A 26,294-nucleotide genomic window follows, 5' to 3' on the forward strand; every position below is an offset into this window, starting at 1 on the left:
ACTTTCTTGCTGACCATGGTGTAGAGCATATAGAGTGGCCTGCCATGTCCCCGGATATGAATCCGATAGAGAACTTGTGGGCAGAATTAACGCGTCAAATCGACAACTGGGACCAGCAGCCCACATCTGTGCGTGAATTGCAGCAGGCTATTGTCACTGCGTAGCAAGCGATTCCTCTCCAAACATTGGCAAATCTCGTGAACAGCATGCCTCGACGTTCCAATGAACTTTTGGTTCTAAGTCATCTTGAAAAGTAAGTTCACCCCCACAAAAAAAGTATTCCATATTAAATGCCAAGTCTGTATTTCGAAAATTTATCAAGTCCATTTCCAAAATATATTTTTAAGGAATTAAAGACAAAGTCATGAAGGTCAAGGTTACGTGATGTGTCCTGATTTTCAGGACCGGTGAGTTATTTTTTGTTCGTTTGCTTTTATTGGTAATTAGCAGGAGTTCCCGGTGTTGCCTGGCATTAATTTATTTTTCTTATTTTTTTGTGGGTACCGAAAACATTTCCTTCCAATTACTAAGGAAAATTAATGTTTAATATTATGATGCACACACTAATTGAGGATAATTTATTATAACCTTTCCCATAGCTACATAGGCTCAGACATTATAGAGCGATTTTTTAAATCCCCCCAAAATGAACTTTTTTTTTTCCAAAAAAAAAAAAAAAAATTTTTTTTAACCAAAAACACTCCCCGGCACTTACTGATGAACCTCTGAAAACGTTTGACAAAGATCCGTTCAGACATCTGAGAAAAATGGCAACACACGGACAGACACACACACACACACACACGTCTCTCTTACAGTATGGGTTGTAGCACTCAACAATAAACACCTGCTTTGATAAAATATCGATATGGTTTGAAATGACTGGTAGAAACTGTTGGATGGAATCAACATAACGTTGGTCAAGGTATGCTAGTTCCGCTGAGCGAAGAAAGGAGAAGCTGACGTTGGAGGAATGAACCCTTTTGCTCCAACAGTTATGCTTTGATCAACCTCTTGTTTATATCCTCCATTGTTCCACATATGTGGCCTTCACCAGCAAGACTAGTTCTTAATTTCCAGTTTTAAATATTGATGGATTCGTGATTAAGTGGATAATTGTTAATGTTCTGATGGTCCCCCAAAATTTATGTCAATGTCATTTTTTTTTTTTGTCATTGTCTTATTACAACTCCATGGTTGTACCTTTGCTCATGGAATCGATGAATATGACACCTTAAATGTCCCTTGACTCTGTCAGATGAATATTGAATCAAATTCCTTTGCTGGAGTATATTTATGACATCAATCTATTGAGTGATGTTTTATTTCCTCTTTGAAGTGCTCATCCCATGACAATTTGTGAGCACCGACGAAGAATGTCTCATTTACATCATATTCCTCACAATGTGGCGATCAACACCTTTTTGAGTTGCTAACCCGCTCGTGTCCTCTGCTGGGATGTAGTGAAAGTATGAAAGCTACTATTTTCATATATTTTCATTGGCTATTGTTCCAGGTTTGTGCCTCGCCTCAACACTGAATTAGAAGATAACTTGGAGCAATTAATTTTGGGGAATGGTAAATATTACAAAAGACTTAGAGTGCACAACTTTAGGAAGATTTTTGTAAAAAGTTAAAAGCAACATCGTGCTTTGCAATACAAATTTCCCCCCCTCATGATATCAGATGAGATTCTGATCAGATTTCCATAAAACGTCATAAAAAAATCACCTATTTCTAATTATATATATTTTATTTTATTTATATTTTTAAATTTGAATGAAAATGTTTTTTTTAAATAAATAAATAAATAAAACTTTGCAGGTGTTGGAGTGTACAATATACTTATATATTTGAAAATGAGTATATATACTTTTATATTACTCAATATATTTTTATATTGGAAAAAAAGTGCACAATATACTTCACAAATAATGTAGCATTGGTCTTCCCTGATAGAGAGCAAAACTAGAACGGCACTCGATAGACCACATACCTCCGCGAGGCTTAACAGTTTACATTTTGTATCCCACTGATAGGCCAGATCTGAATCTGGATCTTAACCAAATCTAATCAGAATGGTCTTGTCACACACCCAACCTGTCCACCAAATTTCGTCCAAATCCGGCCATAACGTTTTGAGACACCCTGGTCACAGACAAACAGACGCCAACAGGGGTGAAAATATAATCTCAGTCCACCTTCGGTTGGGGAGGTAAAGATATTCATAAAAGATGTGGAGGAAGGATGTATTTTTATCTGCCGGTTGAAATGAAAGAGAATGTTTGAGTTAGCCAAAGAAAAGTTTGAAAGACATTCAACCACTTGGCTGGCGAGGTTGCGTTTTTTCCAAGCTGTCCACGTTCTCCACGCTATCAAAGTTAAGTAATTGTTCCCGTTTGCATTTTTGTCAAAACTGTATTTTTATTTTACAGTGTGTGTACCTACTGTGTGTCCCTAGGAAGATCTCGGTGTAAAGCGTGCAAACCTGTATAAAATCGTCGGTTATTTTGTGCCACGTATTTTTGCGGCCTGGTATTTTAAGTTTCCTGCCTTGAGGCTTTGTTTTCTCTCAGCGGTCGTTTGTGGTCCATTTACTTTAGTTCTCTCAGTTTTTCCCAGTCTTTTCACCCCATACTTCCTTGTTTAAAATCTTAACTAAAAAAAAAATAATTATTTCCTTCTTTGTTCTTTTTCGTTCGTTCGTTCTTCGACCATGTGTTCCACCCCCATTTCCCCCAGATAGTTTTCACGGTTTAGTTTAAAAATGTTTAAACTTTCCCCTGAAGTGCTGTATTCTGTCGTATATTATAAGTTTTCTTCTTCTTCTTTAAAAGGTTGCTTTCAAGTTGCTCACCAAATCTCTTCATTTCAAAAAAAAATTCCATCTCTTACAGTTCCTCCTTTCGACATTCCCTAAACTCACCAGCACTCCAACCCCCCCTCCAGCGTCCTTAAACGTATCTCTGACTCGAAGGTCACAAGAAACTCATTTTGCAATAAATGTTTGTTTCCCAATAATCGTACAACACTTTCTAAAATCCAAACTCACCCCTCCCCTCCTAATCTTCCCCATCACCCATCCCGTTCAAATCTCCCCCCTTGCCCCTTCCCTCCTAAACTCCCTCCTCACCCCTCACCTCCTACACTCCACCTCGCCCCTCCCCTCCTAAACTCCCCCCAACACCTTCCCCATCTCCCATCCCTTTCAAATCCCCCCCCCTTGCCCCTTCCCTCCTAAACTCCCACCTAACCCATCCCTTTCAAATCTCCCCCCTTGCCCCTTTCCTCCTAATCTCCCCCCTCACCCCTCCCCTTCTAAACTCCCTCCTCCCCTCCTAAACTCCCCCCTCACCCCTCCCCTCCTAAATCCCCCCTCATCCCTCTCCGCCTAAAATCCCCCCTCACCTCTCCCCTCCTAAACTCCCCCCTCACCCCTCCCCTCCTAAACTACCTCCTCACCCCTCCCCTTAAACCCCCCCCCTCTCCTTTTTTCTCCTATTCTCCCCTCTCACCCCTATCCTCAAAGCATCCTCCCCGCTTCTTCTCCCTTCCAACTCTCACCTCCATCTCCCCCAAGTTTCTTCCTCGCTCTGCTCCCCCCCCCCCCCTCCTCAAATAACACCTCACTGTTCCTCACCCATTCACCATCAAACCTTTTGTCCTCCTCATCCTTCCCTTTCTCCTAGCTATAATGAAATATCTGACACTATCAACAGCTCCCCCTACCTCCTCCTCCTCCTCCTCCTCCACATCTTACCCTACCCCTCTCCCGACCCCCCACCCCTGTTCTATATCCGATGCTTCCCGTTCCTCTTCGTCAACGGTATGGACCTCAAACATCCGGGGCCTTCGCTCAAACTTGACTGATCTCTCCATACAAGTTGTTTCTGACAAACCAGACTTGATCTGCTCAACAGAAACATTCCTCCTTCATGATGTCTCTGATTCCTTAATATCTCTCCCGGGTTACTCCCTCCTCCGGTATGATAGACCTGAGCCTCGTCCTGGAGGTGGGGTTGTTATCTTTATCAAAAACTCCCTTCCTCACTCTCCCTGCTCCACCTCACCCCCTGTCCTCTCCACCTCAGCCCAGGAGTACCTCTGGCTATGGCTTCCCCTTCCTCACTCTCTTCCTCACTCTCCCTGCTCCACCTCACCCCTCACCTCTGCCCTCTCTCCACCTCACCCCCAGGAGTACCTCTGGCTATGGCTTCCACTTCGCTCCCACCTTTTGTTTATATGTGTGTTGTACCGTCCACCAAACAGTGATGACTCCATCTACATCTCGCTGTCTGATAATATGGACAAACTTCTATCTACTCATCGCAACTCTCTTTTCCTCATATGTGGTGATTTCAATTGTCATCATGCCAGCTGGCTGGGTGTGGGAACCCCTATCACCAGACATGGCTCCTCAGGAAAGGACTTCTGTGACTCATTGGGACTGACACAATCTGTCAATTTCCCGACCCAGATCTCAGTCAATGGAGCATCTTCTCTTCTAGACTTGGTGATTAACTTCCCTGCAAATGTCTACTGCTCTCCTGCTCCAATCAGCTCATCTCATCATAGGCTTGTTAAAGTGGACATCTCTCTGGCCATTCTCAGAGAGCCTCCTCAGGGTCGACGAGTCTGGCATTTCACTCAGGCCAACTGGCACGGTCTTCAAGCAGCCATCAATCATCTGGACTGGTCTCCCATCTCTACCACCTCTGACATCAATTCTTCCTGGGAATTCTTCCAAAGCAAACTGCTCTCTCTCATGCACAGATTTATCCTATCTCGTCTTCAGTTGTCATACCTTTCCTCCCGTGCATGCTACACGGAATCTTGTGGTGAGGCAGTTGCCCTGAAACAACTTGCCTTCAGCTCTGGAAGGCAAATCCAATGGAAGGAAATCTCATTTCCTTTCACAAAGCCCTAAACAAGTGTGTGTTCACCCTCAGGAGGGCCAGGAAACAATATCGCTCCACTCGCAAGACTGAACACTCAAACCTGTCTCCCTCTTCCAAATCCTGGTGGCATCTGGTCAAATCTGTTTCTGGTGTTTGTTCCCCTTCCATCCCCTCCCTTACCTCAAACGGCTACACAGCTGACTCCGCACATGAAAAGGCTGAATGCTTCGACTCTGTGTTTGCCTCAAAATCTTGTGTCCTAAACCCACCCTTCTCTGTACCGACTGTACCCAGTTGTACCCAGCTGCTCCTGGACTCTATGTCCTTCTCTCCCGACAAGGTGGAGAACTTTCTGTCAATCCTCGACTACGATTCTGCAACTGGACCAGACGGCATCAGCCCACGGGTCCTAAAATCCTGCTCTGCTGCTCTTTCACTCCCTCTCTCTGCTCTCTTCACCCTCTCTTTTGCTCAAGTTCGTCTGCCATCACCTTGGTAATCAGCCAACATCACCGCTTTACACAAAAAGGTGCAAAAACAGATCATTGCAACTACAGACCAATCAGCCTGCTCCGAATTATCAGCAAGATCATGGAATCCATCATTGCTTCAGATATGAAATCTTTCCTCCCTCCAATGGCTTGATCTCTGACCATCAATTTGGTATCAGACCTGGTCACTCTACTCTGGACATGCTGCTTCTGCTTTCTCAACAATGGATGGAGGTCCTCAATGCCAAACAGGAAATTAGAGCCGTCTCCCTTGACATATCACGTGCCTTCGATACGGTCTGGCACCCCGCTCTGCTCACCAAATTCTCCACCTTTGGTATCCATGGAAATCTCCACGCATGGCTGGCGGACTTCCTCTCTAGTCATAGTGAACGTGTGGCCCTGAATGGGTTTCTCTCATCTCCTCTTCCTGTTCAGGCTGGAGTTCCTCAAGGCAGTGTTCTGGGCCCTGTGCTTTTTCTGGTCTTCATCAATGATCTCTCTGACTCTCTTGAAAATCCTCTCTTTCTCTTTGCTGATGACTCCACTATCTGCCACTCCATTCCTCATCCCTGAGATTGGCAGTCTGCAGCCTCCTCTCTCTCTCTGCAGACCTGGACAAAATCACAGACTGGTCAAACAAGTGGAACATGTCTTTCAATCCTGACAAATCTCACACTCTTACTATGTCTCTCCGAAAAGACCGACTGGACAACCCTCCCATCTACTTTCTGAACAATCCTCTCCAAGAAGTTCTGTCATTCAAGCTTTTGGGTCTCACTATCTGCCATGATCTTTCCTGGGAAAACCGCATTTCCAATCTGGCCTCCAAAGCCAGTTGCCGCCTGGGCATCCTCTGTCGTGCGAAGTCCTTCCTTGGCACACCTGATCTCCTCACCACATACAAGGCTTTCATCTGCAGCTCAATGGAATACTGTTCCTCCCTCTGGGCCGGTGCTCCTGCCTCACACCTAGCTCGTCTTCACGCTGTTGAAACCAAAGCTTTCAGAATCATTGGGATCTACGGCAATGAAGCTAACTCCATGGGCCTTTCACTCACTCACCACAGGCAGGTAGGTGGTCTTTCTGTCTTCTACCCACTCCTATCTGGCCTAGCTCCCCCAGCTCTATCTGTGCTCTGTCCCCACAAATATTCCTGCAGGTCGTACAAGATCCGCCAGTAACCCTCTTTTGGTGAAATTACCAAAATCAAAGTCTCTGCTCACCTTCACTCTTTCATTCCTCTTTTCTCCCACCTCTGGAACAAACTCCCTCACTCTCTTCAATCCCACTCCTCCCTCCAAGTCTTTAAAACAGCTGGTCACCACCATCTCTTGTCTTCCCCCATCCAAAACCTTGATCTCTTCTACCCCCGTTAATTCACCCCAGATCCACTTTTTTGAAATAGCAACTTCTTTCCTGGAAGTTCTAGCAGAGTCCATGTGTTTTTTTTTTTTACCTCTCCCACTCCCCCCCCCCCCCACCCTCCTTCCCATGCCTCCTCCCCCTCCCCAAGCCCTCTCCCTCCCACAGATGTCCCGATGTCCCTGCTCTCAAATGTTGTACTTGTGTTCTTCCCTCTCTCTCCGCATCTTGTCTCCCGCTCCATTTATTGTATGTTTTGTGTGTCGGTGTTTTTTTTTTTGTGATTGATCTTCGCTCTTACACAATCCTCGATCTTGTATATGAAAAAAACAACAAAAAAAACACTTTATAATCATTCTGGAAATGATGACAATAATGACACTTGAATCATTATAATATCTCTGCAGAGATTGATATTGGTCATTTACATATTCAGACCACAGCAGGTTGGAAATGCCCTCTAACAACTTTGTCTGCCTATCCTGCTGTCATGCCCGCCTCAGTAAAATTGCTTCCAGCATCTTGTTAGCAGCTGCCCACCTTTGGTGTGCTCCCTGATCGCATACCTTCTGTCACAGTGAGTTCTGGCTAACCTTGTCATCCTTGAAAGTATTCCTGCCATGACCTTCACCAATTTATGTTCTGTAGTTCAAGCCTTGAGATGCAGCTCTTCAGCCACATAGGCTCTGAGGCTCGTCATCTGAAGGATTTAAATAACAAATGTTTCATTGAACTACAATTTTGTAATAGCCTATATGAGATAGATATGTTAAGTAGACACCAATCAAAGCTCAGAGAATCAGTGTCGATTTGATTGCTCAAACACTCAGAGCACCCCCACCAATGGATACGACATCACTCCGCTTTTACTCTCGGCATTCATCCTCAACTTCAGTATTTTGATCAAAATTTCAGTTTTGTCAATGTCAAGTTTACTTTTCAAATGATTTGGTAAATTGATGAAAGGAAAAAAAAAAAAAAAATTCAGGTCATTCCACAAACCCTGGAAAATTTCAGAACAGCAAGTAAATCCTTTTACCTCCTCTTATGGTGAGTGAAAGGCTTTCATGCGGCAGAAACTGCATTGGAAAAAGGATGAAAGGAGTGGTACGGATGAGCAATGGATATATATTAAAAAATAAATAAATATATATATATATATATAAAGAGTAAAAGCACTTTTGTTTTCCATTGAGTCGTCTTAACAAGTGTGTTTGTACATATTGTACAAAATGTGTTTCCACTCTCAGTAGAGGCAAAAAAACAATATGTGACCGACCTTAGTGCTGAACGCTCGAGGTTGCCTCCTTCCTCACAAACCTGGTGGCACCTTGTCAATTCTGTCTCTGGAGTCTGCTCCCCCTCCATCTCTTCCCTCACTTAAAATGGCACCACAACAGCCAACTCTACTCATGAGAAGGCCAAAATGGTTTGACTTTGTGTTTGCTTCCAAATCTCACATCACCAACCCCTCACTCACTGTCCCCACACTACCCACTCACACCCAATTGTTCTTGGACGCAGTGTCTCTCTCATTTGAGAAGGTGGAAAAGTTTCTGGCAACCCTTGACTCTGATTCTGTCTCAGCGTGCACATCCTAATAACCTGTTATGCCACTCTTCCAAATTTTCTTTCTGCTCTGTTCAACCTATCATTTACCCAATGTCACCTGCCTTCCACTGGGAAGTCAGAAGACATCACTGCTATACACAAAATGAGTGCAAAAACAGATCCTCTTAACTACAGGTCCATGAGCTTACTTTGAATTACAAGCAAAGTGAAGGAAATCCATCGTTGCGGTTCACATCAATTCTTTCATTTTCTCCAACAGCTTGATCTCAGATCATCATTTTGGTTTTAGACATGGTCACTCAACTTTGGATGTGCTCCTACTGCTCTCCCAACAATAGATGGAGGCCCTGAATCTCAGAAAATAGATCAACGCAGTTTCTCCGGAGATATCTCGAGAATTCTACCCTCAGTTTACGGCATCCAAGACCACCTCCTCTCACTACCTCCATACAAGGAATTATTGTCTTGGACTCGGTCTGGTTCCTCATCTTCATTAAAGATCTTGGTAATTCTCTGGAAAGTCCTCCTTATATTTGCTGATGACTTCACCTTCTGCTGTAGCCTCCCGTCTGTTATAGATAGGCTGGCAGCAGCCTCTTCCCTCTCTGCAGATTTTGATAGAATCAGAAACTGGTCAAACACTTGGAGTATGTCTTTCAATCCTAACAAATTTCACAAGTTCACACTGTTTCTCCGAAAGTATTGTCTGGCTAACCGTACTGGTTTCTGTTAAAGCAGTTACAAGACTCCCGAGACGGGGTCTTGTAACTGCTTCTTTTAATACAACAGTGACTTTTAATGGCCGGGGAATGTATTTGGTCCAACTCCTTCATAAACCGGCTGGCCCGGCCCTGATGTTTCACTAAACAAGTTAAGGCAGAAATTTCGAATTTATACTCTGTTCATGGTGCCGGCTATAGCTCGGCTACTCTTTGAGAAGGACACCATGGGATATTTAACCTCCATCAACTAATGCTGGCGGATGTGACGCCCAGTTGAACGGCACACACATGGATGAATCGCCCTGCATGCGAACCACAGGGATGAAAGTTTATAGCTGGACAGAGATTCTAACCCAGACTAGGCAGCTTAGAGGTGAGTGTGTGTACCTCTAGGACCTAGGCTATCTTACCAGCCCAAACTTTAATCGTATCAAACTCTAATTACAAAGGTAAACTGTTGGGGGGTATTATGCTAAGTTCGTTTTCACACATCATCTCCACAGCAAGGCATCATAAGGTGAGCATTAATTTAATGACTGAGCATTTGCATTGTGGGAATCTACTATATCTATACATACAGAGTGTTTCAAAAAGAGTGATACAACTTTAAACGTTTATTAAAAAAGACAGAAACCTCAGGAACGTGAACCAAACATTTCTTGAAAGCTTATGACATGGTATTTTCTATCACTGATTGCTATTGCATTAAGTCACTGCTAGAGTTAGTGAGAGCTCGAGGTCTGAAATTGGCATTTACGCAAAATCCTGTAATTGACGTTCTCAATGTGTGCCCCTCCACGATTCAGACAGGCACTGATCTTGACTCCAAATTTCTGTCCAACTTTCCTGTAGGTCTCATGTGGCACTGCCTGGAGGTAGTCTGTCACCTCCTGCTTCAGATCATCCAGTGTGGCAGGGTGGTTGACGTAGACAGAGCCCTTGGCAGCCCCCCAGAACCAGTAGTTCAGAGGTTCAAGTCTGAGCTATGGGTTGCCCAGTCATGAGCGGTACTACCCAGGGCAACGAGGTGGTTTCTGAAAAGCTGCTGCAGGAAAGTAATGGTGTCGCCAGCTGCATGCAGGGGTGCACCATCCTGCATAAACCAGGTCATGTTGAGCTGGTTTTGGGTGACCTTTTTGGGATAGATCATTATGGAACTTCTGGAGCATGGCCTGGTAGCACTCACCGTTGATACTCACCATCCTGCTGTTGTCATTCTCAAACCAGGATAGGCCCTAGCATTCCCCATCTGGCATTTGAGGTGCAGAAGCATGTGACCGCAGACCCTTTCAGGTACCTCTCAGTGATTTCCTCTGGTGGTTCTGCCCCCATAGAAAACGTTGTTGTGATTGTTGATGGCACCGTTCAATTGGAAATGGGCTTCACTTTTGTCTTCTGCTACACTGTCAATGCATAGTTGAGCTACGGAGCTATAAATCCCAGGGAACAAATACCATGATAACAGCACCAACCCCTGAAAAGGAAACGGCACAGGTCAAAATACAAAGAAATGGCAGGAAGTCAAAGTTGTAGTATCAATCTTTTTGAAACACCCTGTATATATATACAGAGTGTTTCAAAAAGAGTAGGTGGTCTTTGAGTGAGTGGTCTTTCACTCACTCTAGTTATATATATATATAACTTCAAAACACACCTGGTCACAAATGTGCCGCACTGACCGGGTCCTCAGTCGAGGTCCTCAGCATCATCCCGTTTTGGCCCTTCAACCTCGATACGGTCAGCTGGTGTTGGGCTAGCGGCTAGGGTGCCGGCTTAGGATCCAAGGATCCTGGGTTCGAATCCCGGTCGATTGCTGAATTAACGCCAGGGGGGTTGACTCAGCCTGTCATCCTTCCGAGGTCGGCTAATTGAGTACCAGTTCACTAGTAATTCCCTGTTTGTCGTTAAAGGCGGCAAAAAGGGTTGGCGTCAGGAAGGGCATCCGGCCGTAAAACATTGCTTCAAAAAGGGGACCGAAAAACAACAACAACCACGGTTCCCGAAAAAGGCCAACCCCAAAAATGGCCTCTAAAGGTGGTTATTTTTTTTTTGTTATAACCTCGATACGGTCAGCTAAGGTGGGCCAGCAGGGGCACATACACATCCACATGCAGCAACTGCACCTGGATGCGTACATACCCCCACCCCCAGCCAGTGCGATCAACAACAACAACACCTCCACATCCAGAATCCACAGCATCAAACAAACATGGTAGAACACGCAAACACCCACCTTTATAACCTTCACCACTCACCAACAAAACACACCAGATCATTCATACACACCCATACACACACATACACACACATACACACAGAACACCAACCAAACAACCAACTACACTTACATCATACACCACTCAACACACAAAAACACACACTCATGCAAAAATTAATTCATGCAAAAACACACACCCTCACCCACTCACTCATATACACAAAATAAGAAATAATAGCACATATATATATGTAAATAATAGCATATATATATGTGCCCCCTATCTCGCCTATGCACCATTAGGTAGTCAACGGTTGTCGTCGACCCACCTGACGTGTATGTAACAAGCTTATTATCCTCTTTCTGGAACTGAGTATTATAAATCAACAAATCAGCTCCATCAGCAAACTCCAAAATCCTTTCACCTTCTCCATTTCTCACACCATATCCGTAACCCCCATGAACTCCCTCAAAACCGTCCATACTCCTTCCCACATGTCCATGTAGGTCGCCTCCTACCACAACAACTTCCTCATCTTTCACGTTTTCCATCAGTTTCTCTATTGCACACCAGAACTTGTCCTTCTCTTCATCGCTCCGACCAACCTGCGGAGCATATCCCAAGATGGCGTTCACCAAGAGCTTTCCAATCATCATTCTCACCATTATCAACCTTTCACTCACTCTAGTTACACTCATCACACTGTCTACAAACTCCTCAGAAAACAGCACACCAACACCATGCACGCCTTCTGGGCACCCTTGCCACACAAACTTGTATTTCTGTCCCTGCCTACCCTTCACCATTCTCACACCACTTCCCTTCCATCTCGTCTTCTGCACGCAACATATGTCCACTCTTCTTCTGACCAATACTTCAACCACTTCTCCTGATCTCCCTGTCATTGTCCCTACATTCCATGTCCCAAACCTCAGAAACCGATCTCCACGTCGGGCATCAGACGTTTTGTCGTCATAAATGGAGTGATTTCCACCCTTGCTGCGATCGGGTTCCCCACCTTGAGTTTTGACGAGAGGGAGTGGGGTCCCCCACGGGGTACTTCGGGCTGTACCCTGCCCATATGTAGTTATAATTGTCATAGTTCCCTTTTTGAGGCAATGTTTTATGGCCGGATGCCCTTCCTGACGCCAACCATTTTAGTCGCCTCTTACGACATGCAGGGATTATTAGTACCTCTCAGTATCAGTGGTATTATCAGTACATATTCTCAACCGGGGTACACACCGGGGTGTGCTACTGTCGAATTGTTGTTGAATGACAGCTCTGCTTCCCTCAGTTCGAACAGTACGAGGCCTTCCTGGTGACTTTTGGAAGAATGCTGCCAGTTTCATCAAACTACTTGTTTATTCTGCCAATGGTTTTTCTGTCAATTGCATCAGCGCCAGATTCTTTGACAAGTTGTCTGTGAACTTCAGCCAAATTTCCAGATACAGAATACAAGCGTACAGCGCGAATTTCCTGTCTCACGATATCCTCCGTCATATTAGGTCGTCTAATTCACAATATGAACTGAACTAATGCAAAGACAAATGCATGCAGCAGAGTGAGTGAAGCTCACCCCAATCCATATCACGTGTTGCACCTCACCCTGTTGCGTGTCACGTGATGCCTGTGAGTGTTGAAGCGGTCACATCCATTTACGAGTAATCATGTTTTGTTTTGCACCAAAGAACAATAATAAACTTCGTTGTGGAGTTGTTTGTTGCAGGTATCATTCTTCAAAATGTGCCCAGGGTTTCTGGATCACTATATATGTATATATATATATATATATATATATATATATATATATATATATATATATATATATATATATATAACATATATATATATATATATGTATATATGTATATATATATATATATATATATATATATATATATATTATATATATATATATATATACGTATATATATATATATATATATATATATATATATATATATATATATATATATATATTGTTACAGACACGACTTTGATGTTATGGTGGGCCGAGCGGAATGGCCGCCGTGTCCGCACAAGTTACCCGATTATACTCGAACGTTGCCGAGTCGCGCTACGCTAAATCAATTGAGGAAAAGGACACAACGGCTGGGATTAAAATGACACGACTCCAGGGATACGGTTCTCAAGACCTCCGGAGGAGGTTATAATATGGCGGAAGGTTAGATTACAGGAATGAGAGGGACAGCATAGAAAGATAGGCACTTAGACACACTTATCTTATTCCCGACAGACCACAGATAAACAGGACAAAACTGACTCACACGGGGATTGATGGCAAGGAAAGCGGGCAGTCGATGGCTCAAGGTGCACTCTTGGCTCAAGGACAGAATCGACCCGGTCCGGTCCAAAGATGCGGGGAGGTATCGTCACGCTGGGGGTGGCGTCCTTTGCTCTCCGTAGTTCAGGCGCATCTCACTTCACATCCGGTAAGTCGCTGCGTATATCCGGCGGGGAGTGACACGCCCTCGGCTCGTTAGCTCCGCCCCAGATGGAATCGGCCCGTTGCTTCTCATTGGGTGCGGGGGTTACCGGGCTCCGCCCCTGACGAGGAGCCGACAGGCAGCCCCTTCGTGGTAACCCCGTCGGCGCACATGGGTAATGGCGGCTAACCGAGCCGGAGTGAGGACACACACTCCCCGCGCGCTGTTGTGGTAGTTGTTGTTGTAGTTGTGGTTGTAGTTGTTGTTGTTGTTGTTGTTGTTGTAGTTGTTGTGGTTGTTGTTGTTGCATGGGGAAGATGGGAGGAGGTATGGGGAGGTCCTAAACTCACTACTGGTGCCATACGATCACATTCTGGTGCAACGAAGAGTCAGAATTAATGGAAACGAGTCCTTAACTGACATAGACTAAGAATAACTAGCAAGATGTCCGAAAGTTGTCTACGTGAGATGCGGTGGACCTGGGCACGACATTTAATGGGGGAAAAAGGGGAAGGTCGGTTCTACAGAGTGTTATTTACAGGCAATGGGACTAGGGAATGGGGGATTGGGGATAGTTGGGGAGTATTGGGGAAATAGGGGAATATTTACAAGCGGATATGGAGGCCAAATGCCATATCCGCAACATTGCACCCTTCTCTACCCTCGGGGCGTCCCGACCCGATAACTTTTTACCTATTTTAGTGTGGCACTCAGATGTAGTTCCCTCTACTATTAACTCTACCCTGAGTGCGACAGTTTTACGGATATTCACAAATGAGTAAATATGTCCCCCTGCGACGTTGCACCCTTCTCCTCACAGAAACACACCCACAGGATAACCGAATTGCGGAAAGAATTCGCAAACTAAACATACAGCCGGTAGGGAGCATTATTTACACAAGACTACGCTGATATTTACACTACGATCCAGGACCTGTTTTTGGAGGAACACATGCAGATCTTACGCATAGAGAGAGCACGCATGCCAGCATCGATACACCAACCCACGAGTGCTCTGTGGCCTTACGGCCTTTAATAACGTGCAGAGCACCCCTTCCCAGCACCAAAAGCACCACCCCATCACACAGTCAGCACCATCCGGTGCAGTCACCATTGTTCAATGAATAAAAATAAATTCAACAACCCCTAACCCTGCAGGTGTCTCTTGCTCTTCGTGTGGTGCACTTGGCCTTCTTACTTCTTTAAAAATAAAGAAAGGCGCCAACCGCGTCCATTTCTTTATTGTGGCCGTCAGGGGGCCAACTAAAAGTGGTTCACCTGTATGGCATAGGTGCCACGTTGACCCATAGGTCCATCCACGGGTGGTGCTTGGCTGCAAAAGAACTGCGGTCCATTGTGGGTGGCCACCAAAATTGCGGTCCATATGGTGTATCGATCCAGGCAGCAAGCAGCGAAAGTGCAGGCCCACAACTGCGTAGCCAGCACCTCTCTCTCCTCTCTCTCTGCCCCAAAACCAGATCCTCGGAGGTGGGAGACAAAAGAAGCAGACAAGTGAGTAAGGTGGTAAGGGCGCAAAAGTGCACGCAACACAAGGTAATGCACACTAGGGGCATATGGGAACCAGGTGAGACAGGTACGTTCCTACCGTACGCTCCCCCCCCCCACCAGGTAACCTACATGGCCCCTCCCTTACCCCTTACTGTATCCACAAAACACAACACTACTCATAAACATCTATTTTACTAATCAACAAACGTCCCTACTGTCTTCCCCGTTCCTCCCATATACCAAATTCGTCTTCTCTCCCTCCTAACCAATCAAATTTGCCATTTTCAACTTTCATCAAAATTTGCCATCTCCAACTCAACATCATAATTTGTCATCACCAATTCATCATCAGTCCCTCCTAAGGAGGGAGAGATGGAATCACCCCAATGTCTCATCCACGTCGTGATGCGTCTCACAAATCCTCACAGCAATTCTCATTTCCTGCAACACAAAACAAAGAAAACACAGGTGTGGAGTCATCATCATCACCACAGGTAAGTGGCTGCGTATGGTGCGACAGGTTCATCAATCCTAACTATTTCCTAAATGACTTTAACAACTTTACATTACCCGGGGTCTTTCTCCTGCCAATCCATTGGCCCTCTTACACTATGGGTTCTAAAAACCAATTCCCATTGACCAAATTGTGGTGCTTTTCAATTTGGGGTCGCACTCCCCCGATTCATCTCCCGGTGCCCTCGCACAATTTCTGGGCTGTGGCGTGTACCTCTCCCAGCGGGTCTACCCACCTGCACACCTCCACCACTGCAGTTGCCTCCGAGCTTACCTGCTCCTTACCCTAACCTAACTACCTGGGGAAGGCCCTCTGGCGCTCTCCCCACTCGGTGCCCTCTCTGGCACTGGGCTGCCCGATCCACACCCGGGATCCTCAGGCACCCACTCACAACTACCGGCTCCCAGAGCCCACCTGCGGCCTCACCTGGCCGACATCCTCACAGTGGTGGAGTGCCTAACCAACTACACACACTAACAGGCTACACGCCCAGCCATTTCCACAACACTAATGCACCCATCCACAACACCATTCTGTCACCCGCACCACAGATGCCAATATCCAACCACAATTTACCTGTACCCTCTACCTAACACTTACACTACCCGCCCCGGGTATCCGTGATGGGGGTCCACTCTTCCCCCATTCACACCTTCGCACCATGCACACCACTCCGTACCACTTACTCCAACTCTCTCCACACACCTGTACTTGCACACCTGTGCTCTCATTCTTGGTGCCGCCTGCACCCTTCTCTCCCCAAGCGCATTCGCGCTGATCCACAACACTTACTACTCACACACTGCTCCACACACCTGTCCAGTTGCACACCTGTGCAATCACACCTGTTCAATTCTCACACACACGGCATCATCTCAGCTAACTACTCCCTTCTGAAACTTGCGCTTCCCAGTCGTCCCTTTAAACTATTGCGCTCCCTCGTCATTATCATCCATACTAATCTACCTGCGTCCCCACTACAGGTATCAGTCACTAACTAACCTTAACGTTACCTAATGTCATCTTCGCTAGATCCCTATCAATATCCTAACCCACCCGGGCTAGTTTTCACTGCCATACACCCCATAATCTATTGCGCTTTTGCCCCCCCATGGGAAGGGTGGCAGGGATGCCACCCTTACCCACCGGGCCCATCGCTCACTACCAATTTTGCACATCAAATTTCCACAAATCAAAAATTTGCCAATCCTACTCATCATCTGCCAATCATTACTGCCAACCCCTTGCCAATCATCAAATTTTGTTTTTCTCTAATTTTGGGTCCAAAACACTAACCTCATCACCCAGTCTACTCACTAATGCCTCTCGGTGCGCCAATCCCTGTCCAAAGCCAGGCTTCGTAAAGCCAAGCCATGAATGCGGGTTGTTCTGTGCCAGCGGCTGGATGCGTCCGGCACTCGGTGCAGGGACGGGGGCTTACCCGGGCCGAGATCCCACGCACCATCTCGGCGTGGAGCCATCCAATGTCCCGATCTCGACCTGCCGGAATGCCTCAACAAAAAGTGGTCGCCATGACGACCCTTTCTATCGGGCTGCCCGCTCCGCCTAGTGGAGCACGGACGCGGCCGTTCAAAGCGAGGCCCAGCACGCACCGAGGGCCCGATTCGGCTAAAAGTCGACCTAACCTCTAACCCGTGTAACGTCGATGCTTCACCTGCATGCTTACACCCCGCAGCCCGTTCCTTGCTCACACATCCAGCCGTGCCCATGCTCCTCGTACCTTTCCTTACACACCCAGGTACCCTCATTCCACTCACAGCCTTGGTCACACACCTGACCACCGAACACTTTGGCACACATTCGTTGGTAGCACACCTCACCAACACACCTCTTCGCGCCCCCTCCTCTGTGACAATCACAGGTGTGCTCTCATTCGCACACCCAACCACGTGCCTCACTACCAATTCCAGCGTGCATTCCCACTCACGCTCTACCATTCCAGGTGTGCTTCCTTTCTCACCTGTCACAACCAACTCATGCTCCGTATCACTCTTACTACTCTCACCTCCATTCTTGACAGCGCACTCACCCTTACTCCCGACAGCGCACTCTTTCCTCAGGCACCTGTCCGTTACACACCTTTCTCGCGCACACTCTCCCGTCACACCCTCTGTAACACTCACCACCGGCGGGCATTCTTCCTTGCCTTTGACAGCGCACTCTTTCCCCATGCACCTGTCCGTCACACACCTTTCTCGCGCACACTCCTGCGCACACTCTCCCGTCACACCCTCTGTAACACTTTCCACACCGCGCTTCCATGTGCTCCCTCGCACACGCGCTACGACCGACTCACTCTCGCCAGCACCCTCACTCCTTGGCACGCACTTTTTCCTCACACACCCCAGAGTCGGACTTTCTCGCACACCTCCTTTTTCGCACACCAGACCTGTCGCACACTTCACCAACGGCCTCTCACGAACACCCGGGTCCATCTCGACCCCCAAGCTTCTTAAATCCCCTGGCGCATCATACGCACGACCATATTGGTCACCACTTACACCGGGTCCTCTTCCTCTTCGCTTCTCCTCCATCACCTGCGAATCCCTCATCCGGTTAATGAGCACATCATCACGATCCAAACACAGACTTTGGACCAATTCTTTTATCTCCTCTTTTATCTCTTTCTTATCCCCTCTCCGTCGCTTCTTAATTTCGCTCACCCCTTCTTCCACTTCTTCTAATTTCTGCTTCACCTCTTTTATTTCCCGGTACGTCTCCTCAAGCTCGTCCTCCAAGGCTACCTTGACCGTTTCCATGTGCGTCCTCACCTGCCGGTCCTTCGTCTCCATTACCTCTGTCACCTCGTCCAACCTCGTTGTCAGTCCCTCACGTACCATCTGACATTGCCTCTTCGTCGCTATCAAGTCGTCTTTTAGTTCTTTCTGTGTCACTTTTAACCCTCCTAATACCGCAGTGTTCCTTTGAACCTGCTCCGTTAGTCCTTTTTGTCCCTCCGTCAGCTGTTCCACCTCCTGCGTCAGGTCCTCTATGCCCCCTTGCAATTTTATAGTCCCCTTTCTCACCTCCTTCTCCATGTGCTCCTTACAGTGCCTCACCTCCTCGCGCACTCCTCCGACCTCCTCACTCACTCCTCTTCTGATCTCCTCTCCCATCACTTGCATCTCCTGCCCAGATGCCACCCTCATCTGCTCCATTTCCTCCCTGTGAGCATCCAGTTTGGTTTCTACCCCCATTCTGACCCCCTCTATCTGCTGCCCCATTTGTTTAACTTCCCTTTCCGCTTGGTCCCTCATGTCCCTCAATTTGCCTTCCATACTGTTTTCTAACCCCTCTAACCCATTTTTCACTCCCTCTATCTGATTCTCCTGGGCAGCCATTCTATTTTCTACCCCCATTAACCCATTTTTCACCTCTTTTATCCCGTTGTCTAACCCCTCAAATTTGTCGTCTAACTTCCCAAATTTCTTGTCTAAACCCTTAAAATTATTGTCTAACTCCTCACCGGTACCCCTCGCTTCGTCCCTCATTACCCCCATTTGGCTTCCCATTACCCCCAATTGGTTTCCCATTACCCCCATTTGGCCCTCCAATCGCTCACTCTGAGCATCCATCCGGTCCCCATTACCCCCATCATTCTGCTTTCCATTTCTTCGCTATTCTTGTCCATAAGGGCCTTCATTTGTAGAAAAAAAAGGTTCAAATCCACCAGGGGCGCTGCCACGGTCGCGGGCGCCGCGACCAGCGAGGCGCCATTTTGCGCACCCGCAATGTCGGGCGCAACGACGCTATTTTGTGCGTCTGCTACCCTCGCTGCTTCGCTCTCCTCGCGTCCCTCAATTTGGTCCTGGACCGACCCTGCCTCACTCTCCTCTACCGGACCCCAGCTGTCTTGATCCGCCATAGCGCGACTTTCAAAATTCGGGTTTTTATTTTTTGTAAAACACAATCAAATTTCGCCGTTATAATTTCGAGCGCGGGAAACGCGCTCCGGATCGAATTCTACCTCCCAACACCAATTGTTACCCTAGTGGTACAATTGGTGTTCCAAAATTTGGGCCTAATAAATTTAGTCCCAGGTCCGAATCCGACACTCCTGACACCAATTGTTACAGACACGACTTTGATGTTATGGTGGGCCGAGCGGAATGGCCGCCGTGTCCGCACAAGTTTACCCGATTATGCTCGAACGTTGACTAAGTCGCGCTATGCTAAATCAATGATGGAAAAGACACAACGGCTGGGATTAAAATGACACGACTCCAGGGATACGGTTCTCAAGACCTCCGGAGGAGGTTATAATATGGCGGAAGGTTAGATTACAGGAATGAGAGGGACAGCATAGAAAGATAGGCACTTAGACACACTTATCTTATTCCCGACAGACCACAGATAAACAGGACAAAACTGACTCACACGGGGATTGATGGCAAGGAAAGCGGGCAGTCGATGGCTCAAGGTGCACTCTTAGCTCAAGGACAGAATCGACCCGGTCCGGTCCAAAGATGCGGGGAGGTATCGTCGCGCTGGGGGTGGCGTCCTTTGCTCTCCGTAGTTCAGGCGCATCTCACTTCACATCCGGTAAGTCGCTGCGTATATCCGGCGGGGAGTGACACGCCCTCGGCTCGTTAGCTCCGCCCCAGATGGAATCGGCCCGTTGCTTCTCATTGGGTGCGGGGGTTACCGGGCTCCGCCCCTGACGAGGAGCCGACAGGCAGCCCTTTCGTGGTAACCCCGTCGGCGCACATGGGTAATGGCGGCTAACCGAGCCGGAGTGAGGACGCACACTCCCCGCGCGCTGTTGTGGTAGTTGTTGTTGTAGTTGTGGTTGTAGTTGTTGTTGTTGTTGTTGTAGTTGTTGTGGTTGTTGTTGTTGCATGGGGAAGATGGGAGGAGGTATGGGGAGGTCCTAAACTCACTACTGGTGCCATACGATCACATTCTGGTGCAACGAAGAGTCAGAATTAATGGAAACGAGTCCTTAACTGACATAGACTAAGAATAACTAGCAAGATGTCCGAAAGTTGTCTACGTGAGATGCGGTGGACCTGGGCACGACATTTAATGGGGGAAAAAGGGGAAGGTCGGTTCTACAGAGTGTTATTTACAGGCAATGGGACTAGGGAATGGGGGATTGGGGATAGTTGGGGAGTATTGGGGAAATAGGGGAATATTTACAAGCGGATATGGAGGCCAAATGCCATATCCGCAACAATATATATATATATATATATATATATATATATATATATATATATATATATATATCACATTTTTCGCCAGCTGTCCATCTATTCCCATCTATATATACCACTCTCCACGATGTGGCTTTCCTGCCCTTCATATACTTTTCCGGCATCCCCACTTGCTTTCTCACCAATTCACAAGTTGGTGCTGGACCAGAAACTTTGAGGAACAATCCCTCTTTCCCAACTCAGGCCACCTGATTGATTCGAGAGTCTTCAGTGATTTGTTCACATATTACATCAACCATTTATCATACAATTTTGCCATCAATGGGGTGAACAGGCAAGAATACAACGACAAAGAGATATTAGAATAGAATCGGTAGTGTAATTGTCAGAGCAACCATTACGAATTTGGGATGTCGGCCGTTCAAACCTCGGCCGAGTCATATCAAAGACTTAAAAACTTGGAAAAAAACGTGAAAAGAGTATTGATGCTTCCTTGCTTGACTTTCAGCATTTAAAAGGTTAAAATCACAGACAATCCCCATCGGTTGGCATCCATGTGGAGGAGGAAATTCCTCTTTAGGAAATGCCCCGCTGAGCACCGTGAGAAAAGCGGCGCCATTGTTGTGAGGTCACTGCTACCCAGAGTACCCCAGGAAGTGACAGCACTTCCCTCAAGCTCAGTGGCTGTACTTGTCTGATCTAAGTTTTGTGTTGTGTCATGTATGTTTATCTGCATGCCCGTGTGTGTGTGTGTGTGTGTGTGTGTGTGTGTGTGTGTGTGTGTGTGTGTGTGCGTGTGTGTGGCAGCTCCATTTGCGAGCCTTATGTCTTGTAAAAAATATATATTTTAAACATCACCGAAACACAACTGTCATGCACACAAAACTATTAAATTCAAACTTTGTAAACAGTATATACTCCATATTGCAGCACCCCCTATATCGTGACAGATTTGAATCCAAAACTTTTGGAGAGGAAGCTTGTCTTGGCGAAATACCTATTTTGATTAAAAAAAAAGAAAGCCCAGATGGATCCTTAATTACCTTCAGGGATGGGTAATCTGCCTGATGATTGTCTGGTGTCGTCTTTTAGTAGTGCCAGTCCATACAGTTGGGATCATCCTTTGAAACCTCAGGTCATCTTGTTATGGACACTAAAATGCTTCGCATGAAAAGGCAATACAACCCCTCAAACCAAACAAAAAATAAAGAAGGGAATTCCAAACCGCAACCGCAAGCAGAACCCCAAACCGCAATCAGATTTATATAGCAAAGTGGATTCTTACCTTTGACATTTGATCCACTTTGCAGAAGGTTCAACAACTTTTAGTTGAATGTTTCTGGTAGTGAAAGGATGAGTATGTCGGAGGCAATTTTAATAAAATAGATGGAAAATGAGGCTGTAAGATGCTACGTTTGACGTGCATGGCACCTGGATTCTGTCCACCTAGATTCGCCAAGCTTCGACTAACTTAACATTGCTGAATTTTTACCATTAGATGATTTCTGCTGTTTTCAGATATTCATATACTTTGTAATAAATCTGTTACTGAACCTCAATAAGGTAGCACTGGTATTTGAATCTATCCATGCTTGTGTGTATTTTGCATTTTAGGCATGCGCATTTTGGTGACCCTGCTTCTCGACACGCTGCCCATGCTGGGCAATGTCCTGCTGCTTTGTTTCTTCGTGTTCTTCATCTTTGGCATCATTGGTGTGCAACTTTGGGCAGGCCTCCTACGCAACCGCTGCTTCCCGGAGCAGAATGCAACCGCGTGAGGGACTTTTTATTTGCTTCCACGTTTCCATGAGCGTCGGTAGGTGTATAAAAATTCGTTGCTTGATTGTAAAATATAACTATTTTACAATCGTCAAATCTTTAACAATTATTTTACAATTCAATACTTCAATCTTTTACATAATATAAATATTGATAAAGTAGTTGACACTCTTCGACGTCGACCGATATGCCTCCGTCCACATTATTACATCATTATACATACGTGTACCAAGTTTAATTTAAATCCCTTCAGCTGTTCTCAAGTATCACATTTTAACTGAAATGACCTCTGACCTCATCAAAATCACAAAATCACCTCACTCCTTACCTTTGACGCCAAAATATGATCAGTTCATATTTGCATCATATATACTTATGGCAAGTTTGTTTAAAATCCCATCACTTGTTCACAAGTTGGCACGGCAACATCACTTTTACTTAAGATGACCTCTGACCTTTGACCCCAATATTTAATCAGTTCATATTTACAGCATTGCGAGATGCGACATGGGTAATGAGCGAGACATGGGTAATGAACGTAGAGCAGCAACGAAGGCTGGAAAGGGTGGAAATGCGAATGGTTCGATGGATGTGCGGAGTATCGTTGAGAGAGAGGAAGACAAATGATGAATTGTGAAAGATGATGGGAATAGAGCCTGTGATTGATGCTGTGAAGAGGAACAGGTTGAGATGGTTTGGTCATGTGTTGAGGAAGGATGAAAGTGACTGGTTGAGAAGAGTGATGGAAATTAATGTAGAAGGAAGTAGAGGACGGGGAAGACCGAGGAAGACTTGGCTAAAGATGGTGGAAGAAGAAATGCAGGCAAGGGGGGTTAACAAGGGGAGATGCAGAAAATAGGGCAAAATGGAGAAGATAGTCATGGGGCCCGCAAGGCTAACCCCCGCTCTAGCAGGGAAAATGGCCTTAAAATGCCTGTTGTTGTTTGTTGTATGTTTACATCATGATACATACTTGTACCAGGTTTGATTTAAATCGCTTCAGCTATTCTCAAGTTCACACATTTTTTACCTGACATGACCTCTGACCTTTGACCTCTTGATGCCATAATCCAATCAGTTCATCTTTGCATCATATGCACATGTACCAAATTTCCCGCTGAGCGGGGGATGGGCAAATAAAAGACAGGAGAAAATGGTCAAAATACTTTGGTCCTCATTAATTCTACCTTAGTTCACAAATTTTAATCTCATGGTCCTGATTCTCACTTTAATCTTGGTCCTGGTCCTAACCTAACAACTACAACATCTCCTTGAATGCTTACTACTGACCTGACTCTCACTTTAATCTTGGTCCTGGTCCAAACCTAACAACTACAACATCTCCTTGAATGCTTACTACCGGCCTGACTCTCACTTTAATCTTGGTCCTGGTCCTAACCTAACAACTACAACATCTCCTTGAATGCTTACTACTGACCTGACTCTCACTTTAATCTTGGTCCTGGTCCTAACCTAGCAACTACAACATCTCCTTGAATGCTTACTACTGACCTGACTCTCACTTTAATCTTGGTCCTGGTCCTGACCTAACAACTACAACATCTCCTTGAATGCTTACTACTGACCTGACTCTCACTTTAATCTTGGTCCTGGTCCTAACCTAACAACTACAACATCTCCTTGAATGCTTACTACTGACCTGACTCTCACTTTAATCTTGGTCCTGGTCCTAACCTAGCAACTACAACATCTCCCTGAATGCTTACTACCGGCCGCATGGTCACCGTGGGTCACCCTTCGTATGTTCTCTCGCTGAAGACAACGGTATGCGCAGCTGCTCCGAAGTACCACCTCTACGCTCTCATGGAACGGTGTGCCGAGGGATACCAAGCCCTCCATCAACACTCTCTACACTTCAGTCTGACAAACACGCCCTTGATGGCAACAATGGCAGCTTGTGCATGGACTGGAACCGGCTGTACACGGAATGTCATGCAAGCAAGAATAACCCATTCAAGGACTCCATCAGCTTTGACAACATCGGATATGCGTGGATCTCCATCTTCCAGGTCAGCGCTCACCTTGTGTTTTGTGAGCCACGGGTAAAAATGGATTTTGTGGGTGAATTAAAATGATCAGGATAAATGTGCACCGAGGGAGAGAGAATTGAGATTTAGGTGGAGGATAATATCTCTCGATTATTTGGCAGCACGTGTGGGTGATTCTCCTTTATCCTTTATCAAAAGTGGGTGAATGTCTGAGTGGGTGAGTGGGTAAGAGATAGGTAAAGATTGTTATTTTGTGAAGACAATCATATTATCGGTTTGAAAAGAGGGCTGGGCAATACACGTGAGTGCACTGCTACTTTGCAATTGCATGATGGTTGGTAGATGAACTGGTAGCTGCATCAGGATTGGGTGTGCACAGCACAGAGGGAAAGAGAGAGACTTCAAGACTGTGTGTGCTACCACATTCCAACCAAAATTATAGAGGGCAATTACTGCACATGTTTAATTGCCAAAGCTTTTATTAATAGCCAAGCAATAGCAACTGTTTTGGCATCATGATGAAGGGTTGCCAGAGGTACACAAACATGGAGAGAGAGAGAGAGAGAGAGAGAGAGAGAGAGAGAGAGAGAGAGAGAGAGAGAGAGAGAGAGAGAGAGAGAGAGAGAGAGAGAGAGAGAGAGAGAGAGAGAGAGAGAGAGAGAGAGAGAGAGAGAGAGAGAGAGAGAGAGAGAGAGAGAGTGAGTGTGTGTGTGTGTGTGTGTGTGTGTGTGTGTGTGTGTGTGTGTGTGTGTGTGTGTGTGAGAGAGAGAGAGAGAGAGAGATGAGTAAGCTGAGTAGAGGTTATGTGGGCAAGTACAGTTGGTATCACTGATCATAATTCCACTCATAAATTGATGTTCATTGTTTTGATCCAACAATGGGATACTGGACAGGAAAAAGGAAAGCACTCGGTAGAGCGCATACCTCCGCCAGGCTGAACAGTGTCCGTTTTGTATCCCACTGATCTGGATTCGGACCTGAACCAAAATTGAATCAGCTTGTTCTTGTCATGGGGCCCACAAGGGAGAAGGGGCCCAAACCAAGTCATCCACCTAGTTTTATCATAATCCGGCCACAACTTTTTAAAATATCATGCTCTATATCGTTTTTGGCCCTATCACTCAATGGTGAAGAATCACTTTAAAAACTTAAAAATAGTCGGATCCGCATCCAGATTTTAATGTTCACCAAAATTAAATCAATTCAGCTTTGTCACAAACTCAACCTGTCTACCAAGTATCATCTGAATCCGTCCAGAACATTGAAATATCATGCTCCATATAGTTTTTGGCCTTATCACTCAATGGTGAAGAATCACTTTAAAAACTTTAAAATTCTCAGATCCGCATCCAGATTTTAATCTTCACAAAAATTAAATCAATTCAGATTTGTTACAAACTGGACCTGTCCACCAAGTTTCATCCAAATCTGTCCAGAACTTAAAAAAAAATATCATGCTCTATATATTGTTTTTGGTCCTATCACTCAATGGTGAAGAATAAATGTTTTAAAATTTTAAATCTCGAATCTGGATTTTAATCTTCATCAAATTCAAATCGATTCAGCTTTGTCACAAACTCAACGTGTCT

General features: G+C 45.8%; 1 protein-coding gene across 1 annotated transcript in view; it reads left to right on the forward strand.

Moving 5' to 3' along the window:
• LOC137419146 (voltage-dependent T-type calcium channel subunit alpha-1G) overlaps positions 1-26,294 on the forward strand; it is a 640,444-nt gene that overhangs the window by 300,034 nt on the left and 314,116 nt on the right. Inside the window, 2 exon segments of the mRNA XM_078768309.1 lie at positions 22,532-22,691; positions 24,396-24,726. Coding sequence (XP_078624435.1) covers positions 22,532-22,691; positions 24,396-24,726 — 491 coding nt within the window.

Source organism: Myxine glutinosa, chromosome 1 (genome assembly GCF_964187855.1).
Source record: "Myxine glutinosa chromosome 1, kmMyxGlut1.1, whole genome shotgun sequence".
Taxonomy (NCBI): Eukaryota; Metazoa; Chordata; class Myxini; order Myxiniformes; family Myxinidae; genus Myxine; species Myxine glutinosa.